The 24,969-nt window shown below is 44.0% G+C and overlaps 2 protein-coding genes across 11 annotated transcripts in view; one reads left to right on the top strand and one right to left on the bottom strand.

Moving 5' to 3' along the window:
* Positions 1-5,344, bottom strand: part of FIP1L1 (factor interacting with PAPOLA and CPSF1) — a 42,754-nt gene extending 37,410 nt beyond the window's left edge. For 2 of the 10 annotated variants that reach the window (XM_075752167.1, XM_075752168.1), the window contains exons 1-3: positions 4,769-5,330; positions 3,916-3,955; positions 1,487-1,544 (exon numbers count right to left, since the gene is read on the bottom strand). In XM_075752167.1, the coding sequence (XP_075608282.1) occupies positions 1,487-1,544; positions 3,916-3,955; positions 4,769-4,850 (180 nt within the window). In that variant the 5' untranslated portion in view covers positions 4,851-5,330. Of the gene's footprint in view, positions 1-1,486; positions 1,545-3,915; positions 3,956-4,768 lie in introns of all 10 variants that reach the window. The other 8 variants (XM_075752159.1, XM_075752160.1, XM_075752158.1 and 5 more) reach the window with 8 other exon arrangements.
* Positions 5,345-10,809: 5,465 nt separating this feature from the next.
* Positions 10,810-24,969, top strand: part of SCFD2 (sec1 family domain containing 2) — a 199,710-nt gene continuing 185,550 nt past the window's right edge. Inside the window, exons 1-2 of the mRNA XM_075752170.1 lie at positions 10,810-11,608; positions 18,597-18,765. Of these exons, the coding sequence (XP_075608285.1) occupies positions 10,870-11,608; positions 18,597-18,765 (908 nt within the window). The 5' untranslated portion in view covers positions 10,810-10,869. The remainder of the gene's footprint in view (positions 11,609-18,596; positions 18,766-24,969) is intronic.

Raw genomic sequence — 24,969 nt, forward strand, 5'->3', positions numbered from 1 at the left:
TATACAACATCAGGATAATTTACATAACAATTAAGAGTCTAACCAAGGGGGAGGGAGGAAGTCTAGATCAGTATAGATATTCTGTAAATGACTACTGGAGACAGAAGACAGTCTTTCAATGTCTCACTGCTGAAAAGTACAAGTTCACCACTCTCACACACACCAGCCAACCCACACAGTAGACAGCCATTACAAATGCATCGAAGAGAAAATAACATCTTGTCTGGAGCATGTACCTTTCCAAGCAAAACCAATTTCACTTCTAAACAATGATTTCTCAGTTCCCTCCTCAAAGAAATATTCACCTTTTCTTATTTAACCAACTTGAACACCATCCATTTTTCTAGGTTACTGCTGACCTTTCGTGTGCACCCTTTACCATGAAGTTCTCAATTTTATGAGAGATGTTCTAATGATATCCTAACAATGCTAGGCTTTATTTAGGTGAAAAATACAAAGATATGCAAGTACAAGGAAACTGCACCAATGTGGATTTTCAGAAATACTTTAAAATCAGCAAGTCCAAAAAGGTATGCTATTGTCTCCTTGTACCTAACGTATTAAATCTACTGCCCACTTACAGTATTAGCATCAGCACAAAAAGCCTTTGGTGCGCTTAAAATAAAGACCTTCTCAGTTCAAACAACTGAAATAAGTTTTTTAAGTTTTTATAAGTTTTTCCCCCAACTTTAAGTAAGTTGTAATACCTTTCATAAATAAGGTATTAGACTTAGTGAAAACAATATACTCTTGAGAGAGGCCACTCCTTAAAAGTTGCACAAATATAACAATTTCGGCATCACACAAGGGAATTCTTACAAGATATAAGTTAAAAATCCCAGTAAAGTAAAATTACAATTTTTTCATATAACAGATTTAAACTGTTCCTGTTCACAGTAAACTGAATCCTTTTATCAACACTGCAACTGTAAATTTCATTTCCTGGCCCTCTCCTTCATCATACTAACACTAAAGTTTTAAGACATACTGAACATTAAAGACTACTACCAAACAAGTCTGTTATGTTGCCTCTGAAAGGCGTGTGTAATTCATCTCTTGATCCGTATTTTCATACAGTTCTGCAAATGCTGATTGTTCATCATGTTCACAAAACGATCAGGGGATTTTATTTTCCTACCACTGAGGAAAAGTAGAGAAAGAAACATTTTGAAAAGGATGTGTTTGAGAACAGACAGCTGTCTGGGAAGCAGTATTTCCCCTCCCAAAAAAAGGAAGTACTATTCATTTATTCTCTGTAAGTTAGATTTAAAAAGTAGACTGCAGCTGGAATTCAGATTTCCTAATTTAATAATTTCTACAGAGCTTCTGCAGATAATGTCAAACACCTTTCATTAAAAAAAAATAAAAAAATCAAAGGCATACACTTACGCATTAATTCATTTAATTTTAAGTTCTAGCCAAATTACAAATACCCCATAAATCAAACTGAATTAAAGCATTATTTCAAAAACACATTTAAAACTACCGTTTTCACAATGCCATTTTCTGCAGCTTCCTCTTCACTTCCAGGTGGGGGTGGAGCACTTAAACAAAAACAAACAGGAAAAGATGAAACTAGGTATTTATGCACATATTATTTCACACATACCAGCTAATGATGAAAAAAGCCTTGCTACATCATTGTAGAGAAGAGTCAAAGCTCCAGCTATCTTCTGTATTAATTAAAAATTAATTTATTAAAAAATGTCTAGACTAATATAACTTTATATTAGCAGGACATTTAGCTATCATAAATCATACCAACTGGATGTTTGTAGAATAGTAGGAAGTAATAAGCCACTACACCTGGATCCTCTTTTGAAATCAAAGTGAAATCCTTCAAAATATATGAAGGGAAAACAACAGCTTCCCCCAGACTGACACTGTTCAAAGACATAATGGCAAAAACATTTAAATACCCGTAGGTAATGTTGCACTGAATCAAAATTCCCACATCTGCATTGTGAAATTTTCTTCCACCATATGGAATAGATACAATTCAATGATGAATTCAATTATATTTCAACTGTAGACTGAAAACTGTAAAAATGTTAGAACTTTTGGTCCATCTAAAATGACCAGCACTGTCAAATCCACGCAAAGGAGCTGCCTCACTGGGCTTACCTACTGCTGTTTCTTACACAGCAATATTTTAAATTTCCACAGTTCCATTAACTGTTAGGATGTTGCACCGCAAACAGAGTAAGCAGGGAGCCATTTAGAAACAATATTCCTTCACTGAAAAGGTATTTCTGAAATGGAGTAAGCAACTGCCAATTTTTATTGAATAGAATGATTTTGATCTGTCTTCTGTTGGCAAAATACCACTTGTGAGGGTTGCACCAAAACCCAACACAGCCCAGGTACAGTCCCAGGATTCAAGCTCAACCATTTCACTTCATCATGCAGTGGAATGACAGACTGGCTACACAACCTGAAGAAAACCTCATGATTTTTATATGTATGACAAATGCCAAAACTGAGAGGCCGGAGACGAAAACTTCTAACAGGTTAACTGGCACCACACTTTCAGAGTTCCAAAGACAACTTGTAAGATGCATAAGCTATCATTTCTTATGATTTTTTAGTCCATAACTATGTATTGATGCAGCCAAATGCCAAGCTAGACACTATTGATGAGAAACTGGAGTAAAACACCACTGTTTCTAAAGATCATTTTGGTTGCCATGCAAGTAATTTTCTTAAACAACAGTAACCCTGACAAAAGATGCCAGGTCAGGAAAAGATAATTGAACACAAGGAATCAATTGATATGGGATAGCTTCCAAAAAAGGAGTAAATAAATAATTAAAAATCTTTGTCCTGGAAAAGAGATGATTCAAGATGAATGCAACACAGGTCTAGAAAACTGTTAAGTGACATGGAAAAGGTGACAGGAAACAACTGTTTCTTACACTACAAGAACTAATGGCAATCAAATCATTGCATCTAATAGCTGCTTCAAAGTAGTATCATATGTAGTCAAGTGGTGGAGGCAATTACTGCTGTATCACACTGTGCCTATCAGAAGTTGATGTCAGTTCAAAAAAGCAACTGAGCAAGCTTATGGACAAGAAGTCCACCAAGGGTAACTAAATTCAAGAGTTCTCATTGAAAAAAATCTCTGTTGACTGGAAGCATTTATGGAAAATAACAATGTATGTTTTCTTGCATTGGCTTACCCTTTATTTAATTATCTTGACAATCAATAATTGCCATAGTTTATCAATTGTGAGACTCCTTTCATTCAGTATGAGACTGATTCCCATTTCCAGTCAGTCCTTGCTACCAACCTCCATCAACTCAGCTAGATTTTCAAAGGAACATCTTTGTGCTTTCTCTCATACATCTCTTTATAACTCAAGGAGGCTCCTCCAAATACTTCCAAAGCTTTTTCTAAATTTCTTTCAAATACTCTCTTACTAATAAAAAACCCACTCCAAAACCCTAAGCAGGTGTGTTATGCAACCTGTGCATCAAACTAGCTGATAATCTTCCACTGCTTCCTTGTATTCCTCTTTTTGTAACTACATCATGAACTGTTTGGGAGACAGACAATCTCTTAACTTCTAAATTATCTAGAACAAATGAAGTCCTGATCCCTTACTAAGATGGCAGAGCACAATGATTACAGAAATAAAAAACCTGTTGGCAATCTGTGAGGGGCTACTGCTGTCCATACAGTTAAAACTTAAAGTAACTTTCATACTCAAGTGTCCCAATTTCACAGGTAAAACCATTTCACAGAAAAGTCAAGTCATTCTAGCAGACCACCCATACTATCTTAATGGGATTATCAAAGACATCAGAGTGTATTCAGGCGCTTTGGACTTTCAAGCAGTTGGGAAGAAGAATGTAATGAATACATTTTTTGTGCAGCCACACTACATGACTTCCAATTGTCAAGATACTCACCTAGCTTTTTCTTCCTCTGGTCTCTCTGCTTCATTTTCATCTACCACAAGACATAAGAAACACAGTAGTTAAAAATAAAATCCCCTGGATACCAACCATGACAAATATGTTGTCATGCAGAGTATTAAGCAACTCTTCAGTTTACTTGAGACATTTTCATAACATTTCAATTGTGAAATCTGTCGAGCAGACCCCCTGAGCCCTCACAGTGCTCCGTACTGACAGGTCCACCACAGGGGCAGGGTTTAGTTTACAGGTTTCATTATGATTTAATCATAAAGTCCCTAAAGTTGTTAAAAAAAAAAAAAAAGTTTATGCATAGAAGGTTAAGGCTGCTTCAGTACTATAACGCTGGGAGCCTGGGCAGGGGGGTACCGGGAAAAGGCTCGGCCGCACCGGGGGTGCATGCGGGGCAGGAACTCCATGCGGGCCTCCCGCCGCGGAGACCCAGCAGGCCTCGGCGTGCGCGGCCAAGGCAGAGGGGCCGCAGACCTTCCGCGCCTCAGAGGCTGGCAGCCGAGCGCCCGCGGGGGGAGGGGGCAGGGTGCCACCACCGCAGCGGGGAGGGGGCCGCGCACAGGCCCGGGACGGCACCGCCGGAGGGCTGGCCGGGAGGAGGGGACTGAGCAGCGGCGGGGATGGCGGGATGGGGGGGACCCTTTTAAACGGCCGCCGGCCAGCCCGGCTCAGCGGGCAGGTGTGGGCCATGTTCAGCCATGGGCCGGCCTGGTGAGGCGGCGCACGCCGCGGCCTACCCACCCCTACACCCTCCTGTCGCCACCGCTGCAGCGGGGCAGAGCGCCGGGCCGGCGGGGGGAGGTGAGGTGGGGACGGGGGTCGGGAAGGTCAGTACCGCCATAGAGCCACTCCTCCTCCTCGTCCCCGGCGGCCCCGCCGAGGTCCGCCGACAGCCGCTCCACCTCGCCGGTAGACATGGCCGCCTCCCTCGGGACGAGAGGGCCTAGGCCCGGCGGTGCCGGGGCCTCCCGTCGCTGGGCAGCACCGCCGCGCCACCCCGGACCTCCGCCGGCGCCTCAGGCCGCGACCGGGCGGCGGCCGGGGGGTTGCAAGCGTCCGGCCGACCCAACGCCACCGCTCGCGGAGGAACCACCGCCGCCGCCTGCTCGGCGCTTCCCCTCCCCCGCCGAGTGAGTGACACGCACAGGAAGCGGGCCCGGCCCGGCCCCGCGGCGCCCTGGGCACGGGCATGCGGGGGGCGGCCCGGCGGCCAGGGGACGTGGCCAGACGCGGCCCGGCGCCCTCCGCTCTCCGAGGGGCCCTCTCGGGCCGGGGGCCATGAGTGGGGAGAAGCGGAGGGGCCTCCTGGCAGCCCGCGGGAGGAACGGGCCGGAGGGAAAGGGGGAGAGCGGCCGTGCCCAGCCTTGGGGCTGCCCTCACCGCGGAACCGGCCCCGCTGCCCGGGCCGGGCTCGCACGGCCGGTCCTCCCTTCTCTGCGCTGCCAGTCGCCGGGACTCACCTCGGCTGTGCCTTCCCCACCCTCCCGAGGCGCGGCGTGCCTGCGAGAGCCGCCTCTCCTTCCTCTGGCTGCCCTTTGCCTCCGCTGTTCTCGGCGGTCCTTGCGCTCTTCTGCATCCCCAGGCGCCCGTCCGTCTGCTCAGCGGGCATCACCGGCAGCGTGCCGATCTCCTCTAGGACATCCTCGCCCATCTCCAGAAGCAGGACTTGGTCAAACACATGTACAGCCCAGTCCTGTGCTAATACTGGCGGCTGATGGCAGCTGCCGGGGGAGAGCATAACCGCAGGATAAACACACGCCGCTACTTTTACTAGTGCTGTCCTAGCTCCCAGCTCAGGGACTCTCCCAGCTGGAGGTAATATTTTAGGTTTAACAACTCTTTATAGATTTTTTTTTTTTCCTCCTCCACAAATTGCCTAGTTTTATTTTTAGCTCCAGTAAGTTTAACATTGATCGTGTGCTGTGACTGTTTGAGAGTGTAACTATGCATTTCATGAAGAAATTGCTTGATTTTAAAAGCGGTAGGAAGTAGCAAGCCATTTTTACTGATGATTTTTGCACTTTACATCTGTGAATGCTGCATTAACAACTGCAAGGTTCATTAGAAAATTTAAGTACCAACAACTGTCAACACAAGTTTTGACCAGTTGTATGTACAAATAAGAGTCTTCAGCATCTTGGGATGTTTGTGACAACTAAAAAAGGACCCCTTTTTCACAGCAGGCAGCTTGTGAAAAATCAGACTACAGGGCTTGACTACTATTAACACATCACAACTCGGCGGGGGAAGCTTATTCTTTGAATTGCCTGCATAGAGAACCTTGTTCTAAAGTTTCATGTATGGCATGACATTTCTCTGGAGTTCACATGAACAAGCTGCCTTCTCAAAAGGCTTTTTTTTTTCCTTGAAATGAAATGTTTGGGTGTAATGGATTATGTTGGGATCATGGATTATGTGGTATAATTGGGTAGGTTTTCATCATGCAATTCCTTTTTTTTATGGAATCGGCATAGGAGTCGGCAAAGGTGTTTTTCATCCAAAACATTTCTAGATGTTTGCTTCTCATAACAGATATGTATTGTTGTATCTCTTACTGGGCATCAGTATTCTTCATATTCATTCCTGTTTTGTTTACTTAGCCATTTAACACACTTCTGGCCGGCATTAAAGGACGTGGTAGGACTCTAAAAGTTTGCTTTGACTGCAGACGTAAGAAGAATAATATATGTTTGTGGAAAACTCCACAAAGAGAAATCAGGAGTAGGTGCAGAAAATGAAATCTCTTAAAATACATCAACACAGATCCTCAAAGCAGTTTTTGTTGTAGAAACCTTTAAATAGACATGACATTGAGCTGGTGGTCACATAAAAATCCATCTTGAGCAGCTTGAATAATGGAAGCTGGCAGAAGAAGACTAAGTCCTGAAAATAGCTGCCAGCCTTCCACCACTCCCAGGAAGATCTTGACCCACCTTTGGCTCTGGCTGGACAGAGAGGGTGCCCTGAACCCATTTCCTGCTTTGCTTCTGAGGACAGAGTGGTGGCCTAGGTGGCATTTTAACTTCTGCCCTCCCACCAGTCCCAGTCTCTGTAAGGGGCCTTGCAGTTTCTCCTTACTGCTGTGCAGAGGGAGAGCAGCAGTTGGGGTCTGGAAAAAAGGTTTCTCCCAAGGCCCTGAGTAGCTAAAAGGCTGAGGACAGAAGAAGACATCATTGCAAACTGCATCTTAACTCACAGGTTACGCTCCAGAAACCCACAAGTTATCAAATTTATGGGAACCCTTTAATACAGTTCTTTTTCTAACACAGTAGTTGTACATTTGAACATGGGATAAAATAAACTGTAAAACCTACTTAGATAATTTTGTTTTGTAATTTAACCACTGTGCTTTAAACTGATTATCGTAGAATCATAGAATCATAGAATGGTTAGGGTTGGAAGGGACCTTAAAGATCATCTAGTTCCAACCCCCCTGCCATGGGCAGGGACACCCTCCACTAGACCACGTTGCCCAAAGCCCCATCCAACCTGGCCTTGAACACTTCCAGGGAGGGGGCATCCACAGCTTCTCTGGGCAACCTGTTCCAGTACCTCACCACCCTCACAGTAAAGAATTTCTTTCTAACAGCTAATTTAAATCTACCTTCTTTTAGCTTAAACCCATTACCCCTTGTCCTGTCACTACACTCCCTGATAAACAGTCCCTCAACATCTTTCCTGTAGGCACCTTTAGGTACTGGTAAGCCACAATTAGATCTCCCTGGAGCCTTCTCTTCTCCAGGCTGAACAATCCCAACTCTCTCAGCCTGTCCTCATAGGAGAGGTGCTCCAGCCCTCTGATCAGCTTCATGGCCCTCCTCTGGACTCTCTCCAACAGCTCCATGTCTCTCCTGTCCTGGGGCCCCCAGAGCTGGACGCAGTACTCCAGGTGGGGTCTCACAAGAGCGGAGCAGAGGGGCAGGATCACCTCCCTCGACCTGCTGGTCACACCTCTTTTGATGCAGCCCAGGACACGGTTGGCTTTCTGGGCTGCAAGCGCACACTGCCGGCTCATGTTGAGCTTCTCATCAATCAACACCCCCAAGTCCTTCTCCTCGGGGCTGCTTTCAATCCATGCCTCGCCCAGCCTATAGTTGTGCTTGGGATTGTGCCGACCCACATGCAGGGCCTTGCACTTGGCCTTGCTGAACTTCATGCGGTTCAAACGGGCCCACCTCTCCAGCCTGTCAAGGTCCCTCTGGATAGCATCCCTGCCCTCCAGCATGTTGACCACACCACACAGCTTGGTGTTGTCGGCAAACTTGCTGAGGGTGCACTTGATCCCACTGTCCATGTTGCCGACAAAGATGTTGAACAGTGCCAGTCCCAGTACCGACCCCTGAGGAACACCACTCGTCACAGTTTTCCAATTGGACATTGAGCCGTTGACCACAACTCTTTGAGTGCGACCATCCAGCCAATTCCTTATCCACCGAGTGGTCCATCCATCGAATCCATGTCTCTCCAATTTAGAGACAAGGATGTCATGCAGGACAGTGTCAAATGCCTTGCACAAGTCCAGGTAGATGACGTCAGTTGCCCTTCCCTTATCCACCGATGCTGTAACCCCATCATAGAAGGCCACCAAGTTTGTCAGGCAGGATTTGCCCTTAGTGAAGCCATGTTGGCTGTCACCAATCACCTCCTTGTTTTCCATGTGCCTGAGCATAGTCTCCAGGAGGGTCTGCTCCATAATCTTGCCAGGCACAGAGGTGAGACTAACTGGCCTGTAGTTCCCTGGGTCTTCCTTTTTACCCTGCTTAAAAATGGGGGTTATGTTCCCCCTCTTCCAGTCGGCGGGAACTTCGCCGGACTGCCAGGACTTCTCAAATATGATGGAGAGTGGCCTGGCCACTTCATCCGCCAATTCCCTCAAGACCCGCGGATGCAACTCATCAGGTCCCATGGACTTGTGCACCTTCAGGTTCCTTAGATATTCTTGAACCTGATCTCCTACAGTGGGCGATTCTTCATTCTCCCAGACCCTGCCTTCTGTGACCCGGGCAGTGTGGCTCAAGCATTTGCCAGTGAAGACTGAGGCAAAGAAGTCATTGAGTACCTCAGCCTTCTCCATATCCTGGGTAACCAGGTCACCCATTTCATTCCGGAGGGGACCCACATTTTCCCTCGTTTTGTCTTCTGGCTAGTAATCCTTTTTTTCAACACTGGCATATGCAGAACTAGTTGCAATCTGTACAATATTTATAAAGTAAAAAACCTATTTGTTTTCTTAAAAAAGCTTGTTTTCTTTTCTTTGACAATATGTTTGAAAAAAAAAAACCCAACCTTTTAAAAATGGGAACTAAAGAGCTGGACAAGCCATAACATATCTAGCTTTTGTCCATGGCACTGAAGCATAAAGCAAAAGCTCAGAGATACATAATCTCTGAGGTAATTCAATCTGAGAGAAGGATAATTCTACTTGTGTATAAGCCCAGGACCCCAGTGGTTAACCATCCCCAATCCTTGCTTGGCATTCACTTTTCAAATCAAAATAGTTGAGACAGCTATTAACTTACATTTTTTTCTAGCATCATAAAGTTGTATGCCCTAGGGTTAAAATACAGATTGGGGTTGGCATAGCACAAAGGCATAAGTCTGAGTTTGGAAGAGGGAAAAATGTATCGGGGTAGGAATGTACATGGAGCAGGCTGGAAGGAGAGGACTTTATTTCATTACCAGAAATCTAGTGATTCCCCATTACTCGTGTTTTTCAGTGATCTGAAACCAGCTGAACCTGCAAGAGAGCTAAGAAGACTAGTCAAGACAGTGGATGAATTCATTAAATCATTTATCTTCTTCTTATTGCTGACAATCCCACTATGTCAGAAAAAGTATCCTCCTCATCCTGTACTAAAGAGGTTGCCCAAGTGAAATACTACATAGAAAACAGATTTGCAAGCGAGCCATCCATTCTCTGGGGAGATGAAACTGTGGGTGCATATTATGGCATTTTTTCTAGTTAGCTTTTTGATCTTGAGATCAAGAGCTTTTTAAAGGAGAAATGGAATTAAATGAATTTGTCATATGTCTCCAACTGTTTATCATAAAAGTCACATTTACTAAAAGAATATTACTAGTTGCTAGCTCATCAACCACTGGATTTGTTAATACTAACACAAGGCATGCAGAATTATAGGACAGGGAACAGCGATGGAAGTTTCATCTCTTAAGTGCTGTACATTTAAAAAGTATCAGCAAAACAGTTGTTCTCCCAGTATAACAAAGATAACTAGTGCAGCACAAAAGAGGTAGTGACACTAAATAGTGACACTATAGTGACAAAATGTTGTTTTAACATTTACCAGGAGCAAGACCAAAGAAGCTTCCAGCCTTTTCAAGAAAATTTCAGGCAAAACTGAACTGTCAGCGCTCACATGTCCCTTCTGGCACTGGCCAGGGCTACAGACTGTAGCAGTTTCTAACGTGGTAAGAGAAACATTTCAGTATTTGTCAGAATTTGGCACTGCCAGCAAAAAGAAGAGCCGCCCCCCCTCTCCTCTGCCAGAGGTGTATCCCTGCTGCTGCTCTCGCGGTGCCACAGACCCGAGCGGGAGAACTGGCCGAGGCGAAGCCCTGGGCAGACCAAGCCTCGGACTGGGTAGCAGGAGCGCTGCGCGGGCTACAGCGGCTCCTCTGGGGACGGGCGGCCCCTGGGGGGGACACCACAGCACAGCCCCTGCGGCCGGGGGAAAGACCTCACGACCGCCGCCTGAGGCACCTGGCCCCGCAGCCCGCCTCGGGCCCCTCAGGGACGCCGCCGCCGGCGCTGCCCCCCCCCGGTGCTGTCACGGCGGAGGGACGACCCCGCCCGGTGTGCCCCGCCCCTCCCCGCCGGCGGGCAGCCAACCCGCGCCTGCCGCGTCATCCCGCGGCGCCGGTGGCGCACCGGGCACGTGCGGTGTGTTGTGGCTGTCAGCGCTGCCCGCCGCCGCCATGGCCGTGCCGGTGCCGGAGCTGCGGCGGGTGTGCCGGCAGGCCTGGGAGCCCGTGATCGCCAGGGCGCGCCGGGCCGTCGTCTTCCTGGACGCGGCGTCCGCTGAGGCGTTGCACTGGGGCGGTGGGGCGGGCGAGCTGCTGGCGGCGGGGGCGCTGGCTGTCAGGACGCTGTCCGCTGAGGCGGGGGCGGCGGCGGGGGCGGCCCGCGTCGTCTTCGTGGTGAGCGGGGCGCTGCGGGGCGGCACAGCCGCCGCCGTGCGCGGTGTGCTGGCCCAGGGCGCTGTGCGGCACTGCGTGCTAGTGTCCGGCGGCGAGGCGGAGGGCGGCGGGCCGGCAGAGCTGGAGGAGACCCTGCAGCGGTGGGTGGGCGAGGGCGGCCGCGCCGAGGTGGTGCTGCGGGGCCCGCCGCTCCTGGCGCCCGTTTCGGCGGAGCTCTGCCTGCTGCCCGCCCTGCCGGCGCTCCTTCCGCCTCTGCCCGGCCCCGGCGGGCCCGGTCCCGTGGAGCTCGGGCTGGGCGCCCTGCCTGCCGCGCTGCGGGCGGCGGTGCGGGCCCTGGTGGGCGACCTCGACGCTCTCTTCACCGCCCTGGGCCTGCGGGAAGAGAGCTTTGCCGTGGGGACCCTGAGCAGGGTCATCGCTGCTGAGCTGGCAAGCTACGCCCCAGCCAGGAACAGGAGGAGGATGGCCACCAACAAGGCCTCTGTCGTCTTCGTGGACAGGACGTTGGACCTAGCTGGTAAGAAACCTACTGCTGGCTGGGGCTGTTGTCCCTGCAGGCCCACATCCACCCCATCAGGAGGTTTTCAGATAGCTGCAGGAATCCTTGTGGCTTGGGAGTGTGTGTAACGCCATGGCTATGGTGGTTGCTTACACATCCTTGCTCCCCAGTGGGTCATGGAAACCAAGAGTGAAGGAGAAGGCTCTGCTGGAAACATGAGGGTTTGTTTCTAGCACTTCACTTTGCAGCAAACTAGAGACTTTAGCTGTGCCTGTGTGTCATCCCAAGGTGTGAAGGAAATGGTCTGCACGGGCTGTGCCTGGTGGATTACTGCAAAGCATCTCCCAGTGTATCTACTTGTCACCCTTAGCATTGTACCTGTTTAAACAGATATACATCTGTATATACACTTAGCTATATCTATATGCCTGAAAGTGTCTCGGTATGTGTGTATACGTATGGTTTTTATATGCTATGCATTATATTTAGTCTTTGAGTGAAGCGATTGCACATGGCTGGTGGTGTTAACTTGGAAAACATTATGTTTGAGTGAAACAATACAGAATTGTTTATACAACGCAAATGGGAAGCAAATGAGCATCAGAATGGACCATATGGTAAATTTAATACTGTCAGTTAATGCAGAATTGATGCAAAGCTTGAGAAGCATAGAAGGTGGTGTGACAGTCCACTGGGAAACTGTCGGAAGGAGAATGTTTAGTATTGTAGTCAACCTGCAAGCTTGGTAAGGGAGGTGAAGTTTTTTAAGCTGGTAAGATGTGCTATCAAAGGGCAGAAAGGGAAAGAGCGATTGAACAAGTCACTAGCAAGGTGCTGGGCCAGTGACACAGAAAAAGTTTGTATCAGGCTCTCACCTCTGGAATAACCATCATTCAGAGGAAATGTTAAACTCGGAGAATAATTGATATAGGAGTGGCTGCATTTGCTTACCTCATCATATTACTGATAGACCTGCTCACATATACAGTGCGTGGGCCTGGTTCTGTTTGCATGGCATATTGTCAATAATTCAGGTTGTAATTTTGCCATGTGACCCATAGCAAGTGCTTGGCACAATGTTGCACCTGCAGCTCATCCGTTTCTGAATTTTTTTTCTTTTTTTTCTCCCCCCTCATTTTGGCTTTGTGTATCCTTGCACTGCTATAGGGTTCATAGCTGTTAACGTGCTGAAGAGCAGCTATGGATCTGGGCAGTTAATGCTGTGCTGTGGTTTGGGAAGATTGCTGGGAAGGATGCAGGAGAGTGGACTTGGATGAAGAGCCTTGAAATGAAATTGTGAGAGGAGTGCCTATTTGGGGTGGGAACCAGGGAAACTGGGCAAAGATTTGTGCACTCAGGTGGTGGGAAGAGTTAAAAACAAGAAAAGGAACTGGAAATTGTGGGTGGCAGGGAGCTGCCTGACAAGGACACTGTTGAGGAGGCATGAAGAGAAATAATTGTTATCAGCTTAAATCTAGGATGTGCAGTCTGGGGTCTTGTATTGCAGCGGGAGAAGGCTTTTCAGAGAAAACATCAGGGCTGTGGGACAGCTTTGGAGGGGATGCATCAAAGCTCTTGGAGTAAGGATGGGAAATTATTCATTTTTTTAAGAATATATTCTCTTCACTATCTGTAACTGAAACCAAGATCCCTTCATGCAACCATTCCTTTGTTACCCACAAAGGTCTTTGCAATTCATTGACAGTTTCATTGAAGCCTTCCTATGCTTTGGACATGATATCATACTCTTGCCATCAAGTACAGTGCAAACTGAAGGAAGAAAAATCTAGTGCATTTCAAAGGTAAAGCACTGTATGGACCTGAATTTAGTGCCACGCCATGAGATTTGTTTCAGTGGTTTGCTAGAAATTGTACAGTAAAAAATACACACAAAGGATAGCATTTAAGTTGTGAAATCAGTTGTCAAGAAGTGGGAAATGGCAGAATTAAGTTGTACCTGAAACTTTAATTTTCTTAGGTGTATTCAGCCTTTTATATACTCTCTCCCCTTGCCCCCTACCTCTGACTCCACTGCTTGGCCTTCTTTTTGTAAAAGCTAAAGTTTCCTATCCGCAAGTTTTCGGCTTGGTATTGGCAACTGGGCCACTGGATTTTTTTCAAGGTTTGATATGTATTTGCAGTCAGTGGTGTAAAAATATTTTTTTTTTCCCAAATAACAGCTCACTGCAGGTGGAAGTCTTTGAGGTAGACTTTCTCATTTGCAGCTCATTTCAAACAACTTTTTAAATCTCCTGTCTCTAAAGATGAAAGATTTTGGATTTGATTTGTAAATGTTTTATTGATACCTGAATCCTGCCCAACATGTGGGCTGCAGATATGAGAAATGGTTATGTATCTATGAATTATGAAAATACTTTCATATTCCAAGCACTTCCACAAAAACCTGGAAGTTTTTTAGGGGTAGGTGCTGGGCTTCTCTCTGATTAAGTTAGGCTACTGCTTTGAACCAGGTGACTTTGAATCACTCTGACTAGGCTATCAGGAGGCAAATATTTTCTGACTCAAAGACCTGGATGGAATACAGCTTTAGGTAGCTCCAGATGATGTCCAAAGGAGTTGCACTAACATGCAAGATGTCTTATTTTTGGCTCACGTTTTATGCTTATCTAGAGAAAATAAAATATTAGGCTAGAATAACAAATAGTTTTCAGTAATACCAATTGATTTCTAACAGTAAAAATCAAAATGTCTCAGAAGTGCCTTTTGTGGGGCTGCAATTGCAAACAACTGAACTAAGGGACAATACTAGTACTTAAATAAATATTAAAACTTTCCACTTTAAAGAACATACTAAAAAAGTATTAAGTATATTTTGACATTTTGGTAAAGAACCCCTGGTGCCACTCTCAAGAAATTATATTATCTTTGTTGTGACAATTATTAAAAAAAAAAACAAACACCAAAAAAATCCAACCCTGAGGCTTGAAAACATAAATACTGAGGCCTGTAGAGTACAGTAGTCCTGTTTTATGAACCAGGCTGGAGCTTTGACACAGGAGGCAACCGATGCTTAAATTATTGTGGTTCCTTGAGGTTGTAGACTGCAGCTGTGAGGAGTGATGGCAGCTGAAAGTATTCAAGTGGTGTCAACTCAGTACTGTGGGTCAGGGTGCAGCTATAGCGTGGTTTGTAAAGATTCTGCTATTGTGGAATAGCATGCAAATTTTTATAATAGGTTTTTAAATGCTTCAGATGTTAAATTTATTATAGAGGCTTTACAGAGATAAGCAAATAAATGGAATGAGTTTTGCCTAGTTAAAGAAAACTGCAGGTGGCTAGGTCAGTGCAGGGGACTTGGAAATTACGTGAGCCTTGAGCAGATGCTTAAGTGTTTCTTATCTCCAAATTTACTATTCTCTACATATGTTGCAATAGCTGGCTGTGAGAGATGGGGAATCTATCATATTTCTATGGCAGTACTCTGATGCTGCTGTGCTCAGCTGTGGGCTTCTGTGCTCCTACTGCTGAGCTACAATTTTTTTTGTTTTTTGAAGAGGGGGAGTTTGTGGTTTGTTTTTTGGGTTTGTTTTTTTTTTGGTGGTGTTTGGTTTAAGATTCAATAGCCAGCATAATGGGACAGTTAACTGACTACTTTGATATTCCTTCATGTGTACAAAGGAGAATGTAGATCTGTCTTTTGGCAAGGTAGAAGGATGGTCCAGTTTGGCTTGAATGGTGCACAGGGGTTCCTGGGAACATACAGGCTGCTTTCCAGCACTGTTTAACAAGGTCAGGTTAAGTTAACACTGGATGAAATAATATGGCAAAACATTGATAAGCTTTGGAACTGGAGCTCCAAATATCTAGCTTCTTTCAATGGAAAGGGTAACAAGAAAAGCTTCTATAGGTACGTCAGTGATAAAAGAAAGACTACGGAAAAAGTGGGCCCTCTCTGGAAGGAAATGGGAGACCTGATTACCTGGGATATGGAGAAGGTTGAGGTACTCAGTGACTTCTTTGCCTCAGTCTTCACCGGCATGTGCTCTAGCCACAGAAGGCAAAGGCAGGGACTGAGAGAATGAAGAACCGCCCACCGTAGGAGATCAGGTTTGAGACCATCTAAAGAACCTGAAGGTGCACAAATCCATGGGACCTGATGAGATGCATCCACAGGTCCTGAGGGAACTGATGGATGAAGTTGCTAAGTCACTGTCCATCATATTCGAGAAGTTGTGGCAGTCTGGTGAAGTTCCCACTGACTGGAAAAGGGGAAACATAACCCCCATTTTTAAAAAGGGAAAAAAAGGAAGACCAGGGAAATTACAGGCTGGTCATGGAGCAGTTCTTATGTTGCTTCTGTGATGCGCTATTGCCCCTTAAATCTGCTTTTTTTGGTTGCTTTGTTTTGAACCAGACAGTAGAACCAGTAGGAGAACATAAGAACTGGAGTACAAATGGTGTGATAGAGGGCTGGTAATGGGCTTAGATAAATATTTTCTTGTATGCATGTCATGGATGCTTTTTGGGGGGAGCAGGGGTGTAGTTAATGAGTTCCTGGCTGCTGTTAAAGAATCGGTTGGTCGACTTTGCCAATTATGCCAGCTACAACCTGTATCAAGTGTCATGTATTTCAGTTTGGAACTCCTAATGATAAGACAAAGTAAAATTAGAACAGCATTATACATAAGATTTCCTGTATCCTCAAGACTGGTGTGAAGACTCCTATTTCTCATTGGCCAGATAACTTTTCCTTGTCTCTTTAACAACCAATCTGTTTGCACGTTGGCAGCATTAAAGCTGCCAGCTGCCTTGAACGGTGTTCATGTTTCTCACTGTCATGAGCGGCCTGTTGACAGTCCTCAGTGTGGATGAGGAGAGAGGACAGAAGCCAGTCCCATGCACCCTGCTGAAGCCAGTGTGATTGAAAAGTGACTTCCCGTGTTTTCCTGTCCGAGTCTCATAACGTTTAATTGTCTTTCCAGCCATGGTCAGTTTGCATAGTTGGTCAGGGTGATGGGGATTTTTAAAAGCTCCAGGAGATGTTTTGCAATTGATTTGATGAGGCAGAGCAAAAACCATTAGTGCCTGTGGACCAGTGGGAGCCTCCAAGGAGTAGCAGTTGCGGGAAGGAGACTGAGATGGCACTTGCTAATTGTGGAAGCAACTCAAATACACTGAGACTTTCCCCCTCTGCCAAGGAGAAAGGAGGGATGTTAATAATTAACATGGGTTTATTTGCATTCGAGGTATTTCCCGTTTAGCTAAATGTCTTCTCTAGCTAAATGTTGCTCATGTGCAGCAAGTGTGGAGAGATAGACATTGCTTCCAGTATGTGGGAGTGGAAGTTCAAAAGATTACCATCTGTTTTCCAAGTCTATAACTTTGAAAGTGTTGATAACTGCAGTGTGGCTGACAAGTGACTGACCTAGTAAGAAGAATGTAGGGATTTTGGAGGGCAGATGGCTTTGGGAGTTGCAAAGACAACCCAGCTCATTTCATCTGCACTTCAGTGGTCTAAATCTGTCTGGGGATGGTAGAAAGGAAAGTTGCTGTCATTCTGTGACTATTACAATCTCTGGTGAAACAAATTGGTAGTCTTAATCCAGCTGAGCAGCCAGGTGTCCACACTGCAGTACCACCATGTGCTGGACACATGTGTCTTCCTTGCCTTCTGTTGATAGAAGCATTGCCAGCATGGAGTTGAGCTTTACTTTTCTCCTCTCTTTCCATCTTTACCTCTCTTTTCAACTTCTACTACTATTCAGAATAGTTGCTAAACCATGAGGTGGTTTTGCAGCATGGGTACCTGGATGCTGGAGACTTGCTGGATACAACTTTCTGCTTATCTAAGAACAGTTAATAATCTGACCCCACTAATGTTCTTCACTTAAGCGCCTTGTTTGGATTTATGGAGTATGTGAAGCTACCTCAGCTGTTGAAACAGTCTTTGGAAATGATGGAAAGTGAGAGCAGATAGGGTGCCACCTGGACAGATGTTGATGGGGTGGGACCATAGCCTGAAAAATCTTTTTCCTGCCTCTCAAAGGTGGCTTCAGAAGTCCTCATTCTCCTGTGGGTAAAGCCAGGAGAACAATACTAAATTTAGCACTGGTGTCCAGCCCTGTGGTGATAGCTGAACCATAGCTTGAGTGGCAGAATACAAATACCTTCAACTTGTTCCTCACTTAAAGGCAATAAGGTTTCCAGTCCCTTTCTCCGACATTTTGATCTGTAGTGTGTGTCATACATTTCTGCTTTGACTTGGCTTATGATCTTAATATTTTGTAAGTTGATTTTAGTGCCTGTGTTGAGAGTTGGTGAATGGAAAGAAGAGCATATGTGTTTGAAATCAGGAGAGTCGAACTAAATGTGCCAAATAGAATTCAGAGTTTCTCTTGGAAGACGGTCAAATTGTCATTTTATATGATGTCAGTTGGGTTGTTTTAGTCATTTCATGTTGGTTTGACCTGTACCACTCTCAGACCATATGGGAGCGATGACTTTGGTGGTAGTATGTTGTTGGTACTTGTTAATTTTAATAGTATGCTAGTCTATCTGGCTAGCTAAGTATGCAACTTGCATACAGCCCTTTTAAGCACAGTCCTATTAGTTTAAGTGGAAAAGTATGGTTTGCATGTAAGCATGTGTATATAAATGTTTGTGTGCTTTTTTTAATAACCATTGCAAAACTTGTTGAACAACTTCCTTATTCAAAGAGGAATATTTTGCGTATTTAAGTGCAAAATCAGTGAATATCTAACAGCTGTAAAACTGTCTAATTTATGCTTTTTAAATGAATCTTTCTGGAATGTTATCAATGCTTTTAACTTCAGACATTACAGAAATTAACTTTACTTTTGTAGCAAAATATCTTTGAAAAACTATATGTGGCCTTGATGTTATGACTACCAGTGTCCTTCTCCCCAAAACATGTGGTTATTGTTTTGTTCTCAATTCCTTGTGTGGGGTTTTTTTGTTGTTGTTGTGATTTTTTTTTTCCTTCTAGTTATGTACCTGACAGTTTTGTGGTCTTTTTTCCCCTCAGGAGCAGTTGGTCATCATGGTGACAATCTTGCAGAGAAGATACTTTCTGTACTTCCCAAGCTTCCTGGCCACAAGACCGATGTGATGGTTAACATGGTAGAACTTACGGCACTGCAGACTACAGATGAAACTTGCAGTATTATAGCACCTGGCTGCTTAGCACAACCAAAGTAAACATTCTTTTCTTCTTTCTTTTTTTAAGATGTTGAATATGTTTGTTGTCTCTTTGAAAAAATGAACAGAGAACAAGTCTTTTCTTTAAAAAAAAATAATCAAGCTTACAGCAAAACCCCATCTGGTCCTAATTCTGCTGGAATTTAATCATCTGTATATGCACAATAAGTGAGCGGGCCAGATAAGACTCCTAAAAGTGGGAGATTCTCAGGACCTTTTTAAATTTGGGTTGTTTAAATTGCTGTAGATTATTGTAATAGAAATCAGTACAGATTAAACACCAAGAATTCTTTGTTGTGACACTTCTTTTTCTGCCTAAGTAACAGGTCATACAAACAGGCAGATCTTAAGCGTGGCTTCCTTTTCCCATAAGCCTCTTAATATAAAAGTGAGCTACATGCTGAATTCTTGTTAGAGTACCTGTTAATTTAAGGTTTTATCCCTCTTTTCAAACACAATACCTGTGGAGAAAGATAATTAGGCACAAGTTTAGGTACACAGATAGCTTCAGGAAGGCCTGGTTTTTGCTTAAACAAGGGCAACCTAAAAGCAGTGACTTTGAACAGTTGTTTTTAGCTATGTTTAATTTGTAGCTAAGACTTTGCTTGTAAAGTGTGTCAGATTTGATGTTTCACTTTATAAATTCAGTTGTCTGAACTGAAACTTTCCTGCAGCTTCTGTTACCATGCATAAACCAGGAAATACACCAGGTGCTGGTTTCACTCCACACAAAAAATTTTGCTCAGCAGTGCTCTAGAAATTCACTCTAGCGCAAAGGAGATTAAAAGTTCTTTCTCTTTTGCTATAATGTCCCCCCCCATATATTAGAAAAGTTTTTTTCAAGATGAGCTATCTAATGTAGTTCGTATTCTTCTGTTTTGACTCCATTTGGTGCTTCACACCTGCGCTCAACTCCCTCTTCCCCCCCCCGCAAGATTTCATGAAAGACTTTCCACTGTTCCAACATATGGTCTTTATTTTCCGAGAGCTTCCAGATCCTTTGTCATCTTCCATCTCCCACACGTGCTGTAACTGGGTCCAGTTTCTAGGTTTCACATTGCATAATTCTCTTCTTCCTTAGGAGTTGGAGAGGAAATGTTTCCTCATACAGGTGGACTCAGTTGTAAGTTGATGACTAACTTAAATAAAATTTGTTTTGTTTTTTTTCTCATTGGCTGCTTTCCAGCTGATCTCTGAAGTAGAAGTGCGATGTCCTTAAGATCCATCTAAACAGCAAAATGAAGAAGTCATTGCCCGTGGTAGACATGCTGTGGTAGCTGTTGTTTGTACTAACTTTGAGTAGCTACCAGAAGTAAAGAAAATTTCTGGCAGCGTGGACTAGGGAAAAAAAAAAAAAAAGATATTTATTGCCCTGAGATTGTTGACCTGTGCTACCACTCCATTATTCCTAATGTTACTGACATTGAGGAGACTAAAGCTAGTGCTAGTATGCCTTCCCATACTAAAATTATGTCTTCAGTCATATATTCATGTTTTTAGGAACACCTGGCAGAGTTTTATTGTGTTCTAAGGTGGCTAATAGTATATATACTGAGGTTTATTTGCCTGTTTGCTAGATAGTGGGAAGGTGCCCTCTGTTAACAGTACAGTTAGACTTAATATAATTTGCAAAGTCTCCTATGGACACAAGTGGTTAAAGATCAAAAGGATTTGGCTACAAGGTGCAAGTGCAGCAAAGTTGGATGACAGCAGCAGATACCTGGTACCAAGGCAGTGGCGTCATTACCACATCAGTCTGTAAGAGCTTCCCCAAAATACCCTCCCTCTGCAAAGTCATCTTACAGAATCTGTTACTCTGAAAATTTTGAAGAACAGATTAGGTAAATACTGGTTTAAATAGGCTTGATCTTGTCTTGGAGCAGAGATGACCTCTCAAAATCTCTCCTGTGATCATTGTTGTCAACTGAAGAAGTGTTGCATGCCTGAGAATAGTCTCCAAACTCTAAAGAATGTGGCTCTGCTAGGTTCAACCCTGTGTCTTTCACTTTTTCTCCAACTACATAATGATTAAGAATAGTTTCTAATTTAAAATAGGCATTTCCAAATCAGCTTAAGACAGATGCTGAAGAATACTAGAAATCATAACAGTGTCTGAACAAGTGGCTGAAGGTGGTAGTTTCCATCCTGTTCAACAGGACTGTGTTCATAGTGTTGGATTATAAATGTCAGCATTAATCATCTTTGCTAGTGTAAAATGGTTGAAGTTCTTCTGAAGCACTGAAATGGATTTAAAATTCCCATCAGTAAGTTTCCGTGAGAATTCCGTAAGAAATTCCATAGGATGCTCTCAGTTCTTCATCAACATGGTTATTGCTGTTGGTAGCTGGCTCAGAAGTGTTTTTTGTAATTGAAAACTTAAGTCTTGATTTATATTTGTAAATGATGCATAGGAAGGAGTGTTCCTCTGCTTGTAAATTTTCTGTTTACTCTGGCGAGTGAAAGTGCCAGCACCTTTCCCAGAGACAGGACCAGTAACTTCAGTTACACCCAAATGGAATGTGGGAGGGTCTTTTACATGAAGTTTTTGTGATCAGGCTGTGGCATTTCAGACTCACATATTCAGAATGTTTTTCAAATGTTTTCATTATTTTCTCTCAAGTAATATTTGAGCATGCTCTGGTGCAGAGAGAGAGAGGTCTGCTCCTTCCACACAGCTTGCTATATTTAACTTTTCTTATGAAATGCCTCTCCAGTAGATACATCTGGGCTCAGTTACAGAGTTAGCAAACAGAATTAATGAATAATTTATGGCTGGTGTGGTGAAATAAAGCAGGGTTCTTTTCGCAAATCTAAGGAAATAATGAGCTGCTTTAAAGATTTAGATGAAAATGTAAATGCCATATGCTGCTTAAGTTACTGTACTTTGAAGGTGCTGTCTTTGTGAGGAAGGGAATTTCTTTTAAAATATCTACGCTAGAGTTCTTAATTTTATTAGTCTTAGTAGCCTCAAAAATCTTGCAGAGTAATTGTTTGCCCTGCTGTAGTCACTGACATGTTGCTGCTCTGGTGTGAATGTTAGTTGAGAGTTATGTTCTTGGAGAATTGTGTCAAAATATTTTATTCATTCTTATATCCAGATGAATACATAGAAAAAAAAGATGAAACATAGACATAAAACTAAAGACATCCACTCTTGATCAGAACTGTTGGTTTCTGATTAAGGAAAGTAATAGCTACCTTGTCCTTTCAAACAAATGATGCATAATAGACATGGAAATTGTAGTGAAAGCTTAATAGCAGAGGTAATTTAAAAAAATTATATTGATTGCAGCTTTCTTGCTGGTCTTTGTCTTTTGATAACCCACACAGTGTTTTTGGAGGAATTCCTCCTCCAAATCTCGGCCTCTGATTTTAAGCATACATGCAGTTGCTTCTAGAAGTTGTGTGCTTTGATGAAGATCAAGCACTCCGTGTTTGTGAGCCATCCATTTTGTCCATTTGATAACATTTTGGCCACTTTGTTTCTCAAAACGCGTATCTTGTGTTTTTAAGATTGCTATTTTGTCATCTGGAAGCATCCTGCTGTCAGTAATGGGTTTATCTTGATGGAGGTTTATCTCTTGTTGTTTTCCATCTCTTGCAAGCTGGGAGCTGAGCTGCGTGGAGGCCCCATGGCTCCCTGAAGTGAACTCGCTGAATAAAGATTTCTTGCCTGTTTTTCCACTCTTGGTTCTTTTCTCCATTCTTTGGAGTTTGCAAGCTACTTAGAATTCAATGTGGTGTTAAAATCTCAGGAAAAGCCCAGATTTTTATTTAAAATATATATGTATTTAATGCAATATACAAAGAACCATTGGGTTCTTGTAGCAAAACATTTTTCCGTAAAGATGCAAAACTGTAACGTAGCACACTTAGCATTTGGGCTGCTACGCCTAAAGCAATTCAATGAGCAATATAGCTGAGGTGTCTGGGCACTTTTGACAAAGCAGATAGAGCCACTAAATCATCTGGATTTGCACTGGGGGGAAAAATAACAAGTTCAGAATGAGGTGATCATGTTGATGGGCATGATGCAGAAAGCATTGATATGCAGGCCAGATGTTTGAAACACATCACTTGTAAAATCTTTCCTTAGGTCTTTGTATGAAAGGTGGAAGCAGAGGTGTGCTGGAAGTAGTTGGTTAAAATTAGAGCATTCCTGGAGATGTAATAGTTAAATGTTAATGGCAGTTGAAAATGCATATTTCTCCCAGTCCTCCTGAGTTCTGTGGTTGTTACTTCTATTTTGAACTGATTAGTACTGTTGTTTACAAGTTCTAAAACTGTTACAGTGTGGACAGAGGAGAAAGCCCCACTCCAGCTGCACCTTTGCTCTTGGGTGTGATGTGATGATGCAATACTCTCCTGGGACTTGGATGACCTTGAGCATAGAGGAGGGCCATGAGGTGAGGGCACTTGTATTCTGCTGTCAGCTTGCAGTGTGATCTTGGGCAAGTCACTTCATTTCTTTCTACTCCTGTTTCTCTTCTAGTCCTTGTCCAAGGAACCTGTTTTTTAAACCAGTAAAACAGGGAATTTCTCAGGATCCAAGTTTGCAGACCACATGGCAGAAAATCCTAGGGGTTCTGGTCTTTGGGAGTGTACAACTAATGGTGCACATGATTACATGGGTAGTTAAAGTTTCAGGACAAGCAAAGGTAGGATCTCCATTTGTCCTTTCTTCAGTACAGTGTCCTTCCCACTCCTACCAGCACTGCTTTGTTGCACTGGGGAGAGGAGACTGTTTTGTGTCGAGTCCCTCTGGCCCCCTTTCCCGTGAGCTGCTGGAACAGCAGTTCCAATGATCTCTCTAAAATACACCACTGCAGTATTCTTTGAACAATCACGTATGATGTGAATTTAAAAGGAAAGATTATTTGTGCTTGTATGGCAAAGAAAAGAGCAGCAAGAATTAAAACTGGAAAGGAGATTACTTTTAAATAGTTGATTCTATTCCCTTGATTTTTTTCTTTTTTTTTTTTCTTCTTTCATTTAACTGGGGAACAAGCATCTGAAGGATATCAGCAATTTTTTTCTTAACGCTGAATTAATTACAATCTAAGCTGTGGGGGGGATGGTTCTTGGATCTTTGTGGTATTTTCAATTTTATTTTTTAAGTATTTCCTTTATGCCAGCTGTAGATATTAATTAAAAAAAACACCAACACAACTTCTTTGCATGTATAAGTTTATAAAATCTTGTAATAAGAAGGTTATTTGGGACAGTGTTATTCTTGAATGAGCTGGGAATTTATGGCATAAATTAGAGTAATTTTCCTTTCTGGAATATTAATATTAAAGAGGAAATGTTAATACTACAGTAAGAAAATCCAGATGATACAACTACATTGCTTCATCTCTACTGATAGTCTTGTGGAGGAGGAAGGGTAAACCATAACAATGGATGGCAGGCTCTTTTCAGATGGGGAAAGGGATAGTTGCACGCTGTAAACCACTTTTGGATCTGCCCCGGTATGTTGTTGTTGGTTCAGCAGCAGCGGGGTGCTGCCAGGGCTCCCTGCCTGTGCTGGCTCTTTCCCTGTCCCTGTTTCTGGGGTGCTCCTCCAGCTTTTCCACTGCTGGACACTTCCCCCTGCCGGGAGCTGCACGCTCCTGCTCTCCCGAGACCCAGCCTCCTGCCTCAGCTGCTGTGTCCTGCTGAGCTCTGATTTTCAGGATTGGTTTAAACCAAAACTTAACCACCCCCCCGCAAGACACAAAATCCCCAACAAACAAACTAAAAACAAAAAAAGCCACCACCCATGTGCAGCCTTTTCCTGTCTGCCTTTCTGAACAAGGTGAGCAGCACTTTTACAGAGAAGGAGGTCTTAACTGGAGGATTTATGAAAAGCAGACATCACATTGCATTAAAAAAATACCCTGAAATTTTCCTTCACCAATGACAGAAGAAATTACAGCCCAGCCCTGTGTTTCTGGGACTCATGCTGTGCCACTGAGGTCCATTTTCAGGGAGAAGAATTGGGTTTTACAGAGTTTTTCTATTGATGTCTTTTGCCTTTTCAGCAATCCAGCCAGGAGATGCTTCTCTAAGTGGTGGATTGGGCAGTAGGAATGCCCCAAACACAGCATCCCCCACCACCACCACATTCCTGAACTGGCAGTCTTCCTGCTTACCACTTTATTTTACTCATACAGTCCTGAATTGAGGCCTATTCAGAGTTTCCTTATTGTTTGAAATTT

This window comes from Balearica regulorum, chromosome 4 (genome assembly GCF_011004875.1).
Source record: "Balearica regulorum gibbericeps isolate bBalReg1 chromosome 4, bBalReg1.pri, whole genome shotgun sequence".
NCBI classification, from domain to species: domain Eukaryota; kingdom Metazoa; phylum Chordata; class Aves; order Gruiformes; family Gruidae; genus Balearica; species Balearica regulorum.